General features: G+C 43.5%; 2 protein-coding genes across 2 annotated transcripts in view; one reads left to right on the top strand and one right to left on the bottom strand.

The window, feature by feature from the left end:
• nt5dc1 (5'-nucleotidase domain containing 1) overlaps nucleotides 1–12,585 on the bottom strand; it is a 706,882-nt gene that overhangs the window by 594,048 nt on the left and 100,249 nt on the right. The window lies entirely within an intron of this gene.
• LOC137353530 (collagen alpha-2(IV) chain-like) overlaps nucleotides 1–12,585 on the top strand; it is a 79,597-nt gene that overhangs the window by 15,928 nt on the left and 51,084 nt on the right. The window contains exon 9 of the mRNA XM_068019903.1: nucleotides 11,280–11,351. Within this exon, the coding sequence (XP_067876004.1) occupies nucleotides 11,280–11,351 (72 nt within the window). The remainder of the gene's footprint in view (nucleotides 1–11,279; nucleotides 11,352–12,585) is intronic.

Genomic DNA, 12,585 nt, shown 5'->3' with positions numbered 1-12,585 from the left:
GGCTGGATCTGAATCCAGATCCCAGAGGTAAAAGACCAGTGTGCTAACAAATGGTATTGCTTGTCTGCAAGATAGCATTTTGAACTGGAGGTACAAGTTCAAAACCGATGTTCAATACTTAAAAACAAGATACATAATATTGAATCTTATCCTTAATCAACATACCTACATACAAACACATTTTACAGAACACTGCAACATAATGATGTTGTTACGTGGTTTTATTGTGGCTGTTTGGTAACTTGCACATATGAGCTACTGGTGTATGGATAGGGATGCACAGCTTGCTACAAGTGAAACTAACGAGAATTCCACAAATTGCTTTAGATCAACTGCTCCTGAAATTTGCACATTTTCTGTCAGGAGACAAACGTTTTTTTTTAAGGAAACCACTGTGGAAGTAATTAGAAGAGAAAGTAATCCTACCGAGACTCTCCACTTCAGGAGGAAATAAATATTAAGAAGCATCAAAGGAGCAAATCATGCAAGTCAGAACAAATATTTGTATTTGTCGCCAGATAACGCATAGATTTTTTTCTCAATGAACTCACAGTGTTGAACTTACAGATAATTCACTGGTGCAAATGCAGCAAGTCAAAAGATTATAATTATGAACGTCTACTTCTGTAAAATGACATTATTACTTTTAACTAGAAGCTTCAGTCAGTTGTTTTACTATTTAAAGGAAGCATGCAATGTACGTGCGAGGCGAAAGTCCAGGCACTTTAAATAGGTTCAATTTGTCAAAGCACAAATTTTGTCCAATTCAGCTTTAGTATAATTTGTCCTGTGTAGAAACAAGGAACCACAATATGCTCCACTTTTTTTTTATTCATTCATGGGATATGGGCATTGCAGGCCAGGCCAGCATTTATTGCCCTTGAACTGAGTGGCTTGCGAGGGCAATTCAAGGGCATGTAAGAGTCAACCACATTGCTGTGGATCTGGAGTCACATGTAGGCCAGACCAGGTAAGGACAGCAGATTTCCTTCCCTAAAGGACATTAGTGAACCAGATGGGTTTTTACAACAATCGACAATGGTTTCATGGCCACCATTAGACTAGCTTTAAATTCCAGATTTATTAATTGAATTCAAATTCCATCTTCTGCTGTGGTGCATTCGAACCCATGTCCCCAGAGCAATACCTGGGTTTCTGGGTTACTAGTCCAGTGACAATACCAGTACGCCACCGCCTCCCCTTTTCCACTGCTCAAATGCAGACTCTTTCTATAATCTGCCTTATGTTTAGGTGGAATAAAAACAGCACTCATCAGCCCCTGCTACAAAGATAGCTGCCATTTTATTTTAAACTTAAGGGGAGGGGGCATTTGATTTTTGGTGATTTAGTGTCTGCGATTTTTCCAGGTTTCAAAAGGAACCCAACTTTGCTGATGCAATATGTATCCATTATCCTTGCAGTCTGGTAGGAGAGGATACTTGATCACCGGAAGAAAAATGCAATATCCATCCGTTATCTCAATTAATGTTGATAGAAAAAACATCTTTTTGTAGGACTAGTGAGTCTAAGACAAAAAAAGGACTCAATTCTATAGTAGTGCTGTCTGGGCACCCATGTGCCCTCGCGATCTAGAGATCCCTGGCAGTCTCTAATGATCAAGACTTTTGGGTTTAAGGTGAATTCAAAACTACAATCATGCTTACAATTTTTTTTAGACTGGAGGACAGCAGTCAGCAGTGTTCCCCAAGGTTCAGAGCAAGCACCACTGCTTTTTGTGATTATACATAAATGACTTGGATATTAGAACACAGAGTAAAATTTCAAAACTTGCCGATGATACCAAACTTGGGGGTGTGACAGTCAGTGAGGATGATAACAATCAACTGCAACAGGACATAGATAGGCTAGCAGAATGGACAGGCAAGCAGCAGATGCAAGTTAATACAGAGAAATGTGAGGCGATACATTTTGGTAAAAGGGATAGGGAGAGGCAATATATACAAAATGGTTTAGTTTTAAAGAGTGTACAGGGACAGAGGGACCTGGTGGGTTGATATGCATAGATTTTTGAAGGTGGCAGGACATATTGAGAGAGTCGTTAGCAAAGCATATGGGATCTTGGGCTTTATAAATAGAGGTATTGAGTACAAATGCAGGGACATTATGCTGAACATTTATAAAGCTCTGGTCAGGCCACAACTAGAGTATTACGCCCAGTTCTGGTCACCCACACTTTAGGAAGGATGCGAGGGTCCAGAGGAAATTTACCAGAATGGTTCCAGGGATGAGGGATTGTAGCTACAGGGTTAGGTTGGAGAAGCTGGGGTTGTTCTTCTAGGAGAAAAGGAGGTTGAGGGGAGATTTGATAGAGGTATACAAGATTCTGACAGGTTTAGATAGGGTAGACAAAGAAAAGCTGTTCCCATTAGCTGATGGTACAAGGGCTAGGGAACACAGATTTAATGTTTTAGGCGAGAGATACAGGGGGAATGTGAGGAAGAACTTTTTTTTTACATAGGTAGCGATAATGACCTAGAACTTGCTGCCTTCGAGGGTGGTGGAAGCAGAGACAATGAATGATTGCAAAAGAAAATTGGATGGGCACTTGAAGGAAATAAACTTCCAGGGCTATGGGGATACAGCCAGGGGATGGGACTGATTGGATTGCTCTACAGAGAGCTGGCATGGTCTTGATGGGCCGAATGGCCTCCTTCTATGCCGTTATGTCTCTATGGCTCGAAGTGATATTACTACACTATTCTTTTCACAGAGTTGGATTGCACCGCACTTATGGGAAACTGGGATAGTGAGTTTAGGGAATCTTTATCTCAACATCAGTGCGAAGTTGGATTATGAAACTAATCAGTACCAAAACTAACTAAATACTCTGCTCATTACATTGGCTCAGAATTTGCTTGGAAAATAAGTGCAACTTCATGGCGCTCGCCATTATTGATGTCTAATATCACCCCTGAGCTCACTGACCTATGTTGGCTCCCAGTCAAGCAACATCTTGATTTTCAAATTCTCTCCTTGTTTTCAAATACCTCCATGGCCTCACCCCTCCCTATCTGTGATCTCCTCCAGCCCCACAACCCTCCGAGATACTTACTCTCGTCTAATTCTGGCCTCTTGACCATCCCCAATTTTAATCGCTCCACCACTGGTGGTCGTGCCTTCAGTTGCCAAGACCCTAAGCTCTGGAATTCCCTCTCTAAACCTCTCCGCCGCGCTACCTCATTTTCCTCCTTTAAGATGCCCCTTAAAACCTACCTCTTTGAGCAAGCTTTGGTCATCTGATCTAATATCTCCTTACATCGCTCAGTGTCATGCTTTGTTTTATAATGCTCACTTTGGGATATTTTATTACATGAAATGCACTATATAAATATAAGTTGTTGTTATTGTAAAAAACATCCAAGCAATTTGTGGAGAGGATGGGAAAATGCCATGAATTGCCATTGGCCTCACCATCAACCTTCCCTTGAGCGTACAAATTAATCTTGCTGCAGTTATTTAGGGTTGCTACTTCACATCATATGGGCCATGTTAATAACGTGATATCTGGACCTAACATGCTGTTCAATCTCGAAGGCCTAGAAAAAGAACAATTGAAGCTGTGGAGTCTCAATTCTGCAGGGAGTAAATTGTTCATACAAATTTTTTAAAAAAAACAATTCTTACTTTTTCTTTGTCTCTTTCTGCTAATCTATTTTTTTCTTTCCCTCTTGATTTTTCTTCTGGAATCTAATTGAACTATTTCACCCTATTTCCTTCCCTGTCATTTGCTCTGTTTCTTTCTCTTTCATTCAATTTCATTGGTTAAGGAGATAGAATGTTGGACCTGATATTCATATAGAGGTCCCAGATGCCCCGTTGACCTCAGCGCCCTGTTACCAGCTTCCATTTCCAGCAATTTGAGGTGCAAAACTAATATAGTCTGAGGAGTAATAGGAAAAGCCCAACTCCCACAGCAATTTCTGGGCTAATGTAATCATGCTGGCTTTTAATGCTTTGGTGTTGTCTAATCAGACACACAGGGAACTGCAGCATAATGTGGCAAAACTGACACGTGAATGGGCATCAAATCATGTGCAACTTCGGATTATGCTCCTACAGAAAATTCTAGACCTATATTTGTTGCCAATAAGAAACCACAGCAGAATGTTACATAGTTACAAGATCATGATAATTACAACAGTGCGCAGACATGTAGTTAATGCTTAGTAGTTTGTTGCCATTAGTTTTTACAGGATTGACTTGATTATCAGCTGTAACCCCAGAGAAATAGTGTTCACACCACATTTCCGAGGTGTCCATGAATCTGTTGAGATTAGTGGACAATCAATAGAATCCCATCTATCCCCAGAAATTCAACCCCTATAACGTACATAAATATCAGGAAGCTTTTTTTTCCCAAAATAAGTGTCTTCAAAGTTTTCACAAATCATATGATGCCAAAGTTTGTTCTATTTACTTCAACAAGTTGAATTGTCCAAAGGAGTGTGGGTTAGCTCATTTGGCTAATTTCAGTAACTGCACAAAATAGACAGGGCCTCAGTTTAACATCTCATCCAAAAGACAGCACTTCCAACAGTGCAGCACTCCCTCAGTACTGCACTGGCGTGTTAGCCTTGATTTTTGTGCTGAAGTCCTGGAGTGGGACTTGAACCCAGAACTTTATGACTTAGAGGCAGGAGTGCCACCAACTGAGCTACAACAGACTCATGAGGAAGATGGTGGCGTAGTGGTAATGCCACTGGACTAGTAATCCAGAGACCCAGGCTAATGCCCTGGGGACACGGGTTCAAATCTCGCCACAGCAGCTGGTGGAATTTAAATTTAGAATCAGTGTCACTTGCGACATGGAAGGACGACATTCGGCCCATCGAGTCGATGCAAGCTTTCCACAGTGCTATGCAGTCAGTCCCACTCCCTGGCTCAATCCCCGTAACCCTGCAAGTCTATTTCCCTCAAGTGGCCATTAAATTTCCTCTTGAAGTCATTGATCATCTCCGCTTGTCGGCAGCGAGTCATTACCACCCGCTTTGTAAAAAAGTGCTTCCTCATATTCCCCCTGTATCTTTTGCCCAAAACTTCCAATCTGTGTCCCCTAGTCCTTGTACCATTTGTTAATGGGAACAGATTTTTCTTGTCGAACTTAGCTAAGCCTGTCATAATCTTGTACACTTTATTAAATCTTCCCTCAATCTCCTTTGTTCTAAGGAGAGCAAACCCAGCTTTTCCAACCTAACATTTTAATTAAAATCCCTCATCCCAGGAACCATTTTAGTAAATCTCCTCTGCACCCTCTTCAGGCCCCTCACATCATTCCTAAAGGCCTAGAGTTTTCTGTGGGAGCATAAAGGTGATTTGATGCACCTTTAATAAATACAATTAATTAATTTTTAAAATCTAGAATTGAAAGCTAATCTCAGTAATGGTGACCACAAAACTACCATCAATTGTCGTAAAAACCCATCTGGTTCACAAATGTTCCTTTAGGGAAGGAAATCTGCCGTCCTCACCTGGTCTGACCTACATGTAACTCCAAACCCACAGCAGTGTGGCTGACTCTTAACTGCCCTCTGAAATAACCTAGCAAGCCATTCAGTTGTACCAAACAGCTACACAAAGGTTGAAAAGGAATAAAATCGGATGGAACACCCACACTGACCTAGGAACCGGAAACGACAAGAGAAAATCCCAGGCCTATCGACCCTGTAAAGTCCTCCATACTAACATCTGGGGAATTGTGCCAAAATTTGGAGAGCTGTCCCACAGACTAGTTAAGCAACAGCCTGACATAATCATACTCACAAAAGCATAACTTACATCCAATTTCCTAGACACCACTATCACCATACCAGGGTACGTCTTGCCCCACTGGCAGGACAGGCTCTCCAAAAGCGGCGGTACAGTTTTATATAGTCGGAAGGGAGTTGCCCTGGGAGTCCTCAACATTGACTCGACACTAATGAATAAGTTCATTAGCGATAGTCAGCACGGTTTTGTGACGGGTAGGCCGTGCCTCACAAATCTTATTGAGTTTTTCGAGAAGGTGACCAAACAGGTGGATGAGGGTAAAGCAGTGGATGTGGTGTATATGGATTTCAGTAAGGCGTTTGATAAGGTTCCCCATGGTAGGCTATTGCAGAAAATACGGAAGTATGGGGTTGAAGATGATTTAGAGCTTTGGATCAGAAATTGGCTAGCTGAAAGAAGACAGAGGGTGGTGGTTGATGGCAAATGTTCATCCTGGAGTATAGTTTGTAGTGGTGTACCGCAAGGATCTGTTTTGGGGCCACTGCTGTTTGTCATTTTTATAAATGACCTGGAAGAGGGTGTAGAAGGGTGGGTTAGTAAATTTGCGGATGACACGAAGGTCGGTGGAGTTGTGGATAGTGCTGAAGGATGTTGTAGGGTACAGAGGGACATAGATAGGCTGCAGAGCTGGGCTGAGAGATGGCAAATGGAGTTTAATGCGGAAAAGTGTGAGGTGATTCACTTTGGAAGGAGTAACAGGAATGCAGAGTACTGGGCTAATGGGAAGATTCTTGGTAGTGTAGATGAACAGAGAGATCTTGGTGCCCAGGTACATAAATCCCTGAAAGTTGCTACCCAGGTTAATAGGGCTGTTAAGAAGGCATATGGTGTGTTAGCTTTTATTAGTAGGGGGATCGAGTTTCGGAACCACGAGGTCATGCTGCAGCTGTACAAAACTCTGGTGAGACCGCACCTGGAGTATTGCGTGCAGTTCTGGTCACCGCATTATAGGAAGGATGTGGAAGCTTTGGAAAGGGTGCAGAGGAGATTTACTAGGATGTTGCCTGGTATGGAGGGAAGGTCTTACGAGGAAAGGCTGAGGGACTTGAGGTTGTTTTCGTTGGAGAGAAGGAAGAGGAGAGGTGACTTAATAGAGACATATAAGATAATCAGAGGGTTAGATAGGGTGGATAGTGAGAGTCTTTTTCCTCGGATGGTGATGGCAAACACGAGGGGACATAGCTTTAAGTTGAGGGGTGATAGATATAGGACAGATGTTAGAGGTAGTTTCTTTACTCAGAGAGTAGTAGGGGCGTGGAACGCCCTGCCTGCAACAGTAGTAGACTCGCCAACTTTAAGGGCATTTAAGTGGTCATTGGATAGACATATGGATGAAAATGGAATAGTGTAGGTCAGATGGTTTCACAGGTCGGCGCAACATCGAGGGCCGAAGGGCCTGTACTGCGCTGTAATGTTCTAAATTCTAAATACATCAAGTCTCATAGCAACAGCTCAAACATGTGCAAGAAAACCTCCTGCTGATTACCACTTACCGCCCTCCCTTAGCTGATGAATCAGTACTCCTCCATATTGAATACCACTTGGAAGAAGCACCGAGGGTGGCAAGGGAATAGAATGTATTCTGGGTGGGGGACTTCAATATCCATTACAGAGAGTGGCACAGTAGCACCACTACTGACCAAGCTGGCCGAGTCCTGGAGGACATATCTGCCAGACTGTGCCTGTGGTAGGTGGTGAGGGAAACGAGAGGGAAAAACCTACGAGACACTGTCCTCATCAAACTACCTGTTGCAGATGCATCTGTCCATGACAGTACTGGCAGGAGTGACCACCACACAATCCTTGCGAAAATGAAGTCCCATCTTCACACTAAGAATACCCTCCATCGCGTTGTGTGGGATAGATTTCAAACAGATCTAGCAGCTCAAAACAGGGCAGCCATGAAGCGTTTGGACCATCAGCAGCAGCAGAATTATATTCAACCACAATCTGTAACCTCATGACCCGGCAAATCTCCCACTCTACCATCATCAAGCCAAGGGATCAACCCTGGTTCAATAAAGAGTGTAGGAGGGCATGCCAGGAGCAACACCAGGCATACCTCAAAAAGAGGTGCCAACCTGGTGAAGCTGCAACACAGGACTACTTACATGCCAAACAGTGGAAGCAGCATGCAATAGACAGAGCTGAGCGATCCCACAACCAACGGATCAGATCAAAGCTCAGCAGTCCTGCCACATCCAATGGTGAATGGTAGTGGACAATTAAACAACTAACCGAAGGAAGAGGCTCCACAAATCTCCCCATCCTCAATGATGGGGGAGCCCAGCACATCAGTGCAAAAGAAAAGGCTGAAGCATTTGCATCCATCTTCAGCCAGGATTGATGAATGGATGATTTATCTCAGCCTCCTCTAAGGACCCCAGCATCACAGATGGCTGTCTTCAGCCAACTCAATTCACTCCACGTGATATCAATAAACTGGTGAAAGTATTGGATACGGCAAAGGCTATGGGCCCTGACAACACTCCGGCTGTAGTACTTAAGTCTTGTGCTGCAGAACTAGCTGCACCCATAGCCAAGGTGTTCCAGTACAGCTACAACACTGGCATCCACCCAACAATGTGGAAAATTGCCCAGGTATGTCCTGTCCACAAAAAGCAGGACAAATCCAATCAAGCCAATTCCCACCCCATCAGTCTATTCTCGATCATCAGCAAAGCGAAGGTTTCATCAACTGTGTTATCGTGTCATTTAAACAGCAAAAACCTGCTCAATGACACCCATTTTGGGTTCCATCAGGGGCACTTGGCTCCTGACCCTATTATAGCCTTGGTCCAAACATGGACAAAAGAGCTGAACTCGAGGGAGATGAGAGTAATTGCCCTTGACATCAAGGCAGCATTTGACCAAGTGTGACATCAAGGAGCCCAAGCCAAATTGAAGTCAATGGGAATCGGGGGGAACTCTCCATGGGTTGGAGTCATGCCTAACACAAAGGAAGATGGTTACGGTTGTTGGAGGCCAATCATCTCAGCCCCAGGACATTGCTGCAGGAGTTCCTCAGGATAGTGTCCTAGGCCCAATCATCTTCAGCTGCTTCATCAATGACCTGCCCTTCATCATAAGGTCAGAAGTGAGGATGTTTGCAGCTGATTGGTACTGAATATCGTACATTCATAACTCCTCAGATACTGAAACAGTCCATGTTCATATGCAGCAAGACCTGGACAACATCCAGGCTTGGACTGACAAGTGGCAAGTAACATTCACATCATACAAATGCCAAGCAATCTCGATCCCTAACAAGAGAGTATCTAACCACCTCCCCTCGACATTCAATGGCGTTACCATCGCTGAATCCTCCAACATCCTGGGGGATTACCATTGACCAGAAAATGAACTGCAGCAGCTACATAAATACTGTGGCTACTAGAGCAGGTCAGAGCCTGGGAATTCTGTGGTGAGCATCCCACCTCCTGACTCCCCAAAGCCTGCCCACTATCTACAAGGTACAAGTCAAGAGTAGAATGGAATACTCTCCACTTGCCTGGATGAATGCGGCTCCAACAACACACAGGAAGTTCAACACCATTCAGGACAAAGCAGCCCACTTGATCAACAGCCCATCCACCACCTTCAACAGTCACTCCCTCCACCACAGATGCACAGCAGCAGCAGTGTGTACCACCTACAAGTTGCACTGCAGCAACTCACCACACCTCCTTGGACAGCACCTTCCAAACCCATGACCTCTACCACCTAGAAGGACAAGGGCAGCAGACGCATGGGTACACCACCATCTGCAAGTTTCCCTCCAAGCCACACACCATCCTGACTTGAATATATATCACCATTCATTCACTGCCACTGGATCGAAATCCTGGCACTCCCTTCCGAACCGCACTGTGGGTGTACCCCCACCCGATGGACTGCAGCAGTTCAAGAAGGCAGCTCGCCACCAACTTTTCAAGGGCAATTAGAGATGGGCAACAAATTCTGGCCTTGCCAGTGACACCCACATCCCATGAAACAAATTTTTTAAAATGGAGGGAAAAATTTAATTTCTTTTCATCCAAACCTCTTGCGCCAAATCTTGTTGTCCTCCCGACGGTGAGTTTCGTGGTGGTTGGTGGAGTGGGGGCAAAGCATCAGAGCTGCAGCAGCCGCCACGGAACACGACATTGGCATTGCCAGTTCCAATTCTCCTGGGGATGGGATAAGCAGACGACGGCATTCCTGCCCAGAGGCTTATTGAGGCCCTAAATGTTGCCTATTAATGGCAATTTGTGGTCCACGAAGGATCCCCACTGGGAACCATTTCACTCCCCGGAACCCTCCCTCCCCCTGGACAGAATGCCCACCTCGGGGCCTTTTAGACTGGCCCTGGCGATCCCACCTCACCTGCGTCTTGACTGAGGTTCCAGTGCTGGGCCTGGGTCCGAGGCCTCTGCAGTACCAGCAGTGCCCACCACTCCCAATGGCACTGTCCATACTGCAGATATGCTGGCCCTGTGATTGGCCGCAGCTCTTGGGGGAAGGATCCCCATCACTATTAAGTCTTAAAGTGATGGGGATCCCACCTCCTTAAACTTTCACCCCAAAAGACCAGACGATCGCTCTGGGGAGCTGAAAAAATGCAAAGGAGTGGTTCCCCCTGCCTTTTCGACCTGGCGCTGGGAGCCCCGCCTCCTGCACAATATCCATCCCCTTGTGTGAACAGAACACACATTAGGGAATATTGGTTAATGAGAGGTTAAATTTGTGTGCAACCAACATAAATTACTTAGGTATACTCTGGCAAATCATATATGATTTCTCTCATTTCCATGATAATCAACCAAAGAGGGGAGATGGAGAAAATTGGAAAATATATGAACCATCACCTCTCTTGCACATTATCTGGGATGTCACTGGCTGTATTCTGGGAGCTGCACCTGCTGCAGGCCCATTCTAGCAGCTATGTCCTTCAGGACTCAGCCAGCTCAGTCAGTAGTAGCACTACCAAGCCACCCTTAGTAATGGGCACTGAAGTCCCCCACTCAGAGTAAATTCTGTGCCCTTGCTGCCCTCAGTACTCCTTCCAGTCGTGTTCAACACGGAGGAGTACTGACTCAAGTCAACCTCTTACATCAAAGCTGTTGCTTGTTTTTGTTTACTGTGTTACTTGGAACAGGAGATGCAAGATATATTGAAAATTTATTGCAATATTTTGCATCATGCTCTGGAATTTTGATGTTATGCTTGTTGGGCAGGCTATGAGCCAATGTTCATATTGCTAAATGCTTTTCCCTGTAGTTTGAGGTTAAATCTCAACAAAAATTCACTTAAGAACCCAGTTGTTGTCACACCTTAATCTCACTGAATAATTCTACTAATCATACTCACAATGCTAACCTGAAAAAACTGTAACCCAGAAAAGATTGTTAACATTTCTTTCACTGTTTTAACAACAAAGTGTTACTGTACTTCTTCAACAAGGAATAAAATGAACAGATTTAAACACTAATGCATTTTGTTTTTCCTAATAGGTAATGAAGTAAACTTGCCTCATTCACTGAGCAATGAAGACAGTGAGCACAACAGCAAATCAAAATCTGCAAGTAAGCCATTCAATGTAGTGTTGCCCTTTAAAACTGACACAAGCTTAAGTGAACTATGCCAATTAAAATTACGTTACTGATATCTCATTGTTGCCAACTGATTACATTTTAGATATCAGAGTGTTTTTGGAGAGATACTTTCATTTATTTACGGCAATAAATCTAATATTTGACCACATCTATTTAAAACTAAGATTAGAAGATAAAATCCACGATACAGCATAGCAAAACAAAACACACAGAACAAAATTATTTCCCTGTTTAATCACTCCAGCAGGAAAGCTGATACAATTAGAAAGAGATAATGGACTAACGGTCAGTGTTTAGCTCTGTTCTTAGGATTTTCTACCTCCAAAAACAAACATTAATAAAAAATGGCCAGTTTATGCTCGTCACTGAAGTCCATAATGAGGACCCCAAGCAGCACTTCTCAACCATAGCAAAAGTTAGCAGGACTCAAGGTAAAGTGACATATTCTTGACCCTGTCAGAGAGGAGGTAGCAAATTTCTAATTAAAAATTTTCAAACCTCCTTAAATATACAAATTGAGCCATGGGACAGGAGAGTAGCCATTTAACACACACATTTAACACTCAAATATATTAGAAGAGTTCAGCTCTTCCAGTGTCAGTCATGTAGCCCTATGAGTACACTTGTTGGTTCCAAATCAATGAAGTATCAGCACTCAGACATACCACATTAGTCATTTTGTCTCGAGCTTTTCAGATCTTTGATTAAAACAAAAGTAGTCAAGCACAGGTCGAAGTAAGATAGGAAATGTTTGTGCCGCCCCCAGTGAGGAGTGGACCTGTGGTCTTAATGGCTTACTTTCTATTTATGGTAAAAAAAAATATTTTGTTTGTATAAGCCTTCATATTTTAACTTGCATTAGCCCTTTTACTTCCTAACATTCAGTCTGATTACTGAGTCCATTTTGAGGGCATATTTAAGGCAACTGTTAGGGCATTCCTGCTACATCAGTTAGTCTAACCTCCATTGTGGGAAAACTCTTAGAATCCATAACTCAACATAAAATTAGTGAACGGTGAGAGAAGCACAGCTTTGTTTAAGCCAAGTCTTCTTTCAAAAATGTAAATGAGGCAAAGACCATTGTATCTTTTAAAGTAAAATGGGATAAATATTTGAAGCAAACAAAGATAGAGGGCTAAGAGTAGATTGTGGAGCATGGGATTGGTTTTGGATTGCTGTAGCATAGAGCTGGGTGCAGGCACGA

Source organism: Heterodontus francisci, chromosome 3, assembly GCF_036365525.1.
Source record: "Heterodontus francisci isolate sHetFra1 chromosome 3, sHetFra1.hap1, whole genome shotgun sequence".
NCBI lineage: Eukaryota > Metazoa > Chordata > Chondrichthyes > Heterodontiformes > Heterodontidae > Heterodontus > Heterodontus francisci.
Note: the sequence above shows the minus strand (reverse complement) of the source record. Positions and strands in the feature narration are given on the sequence as shown.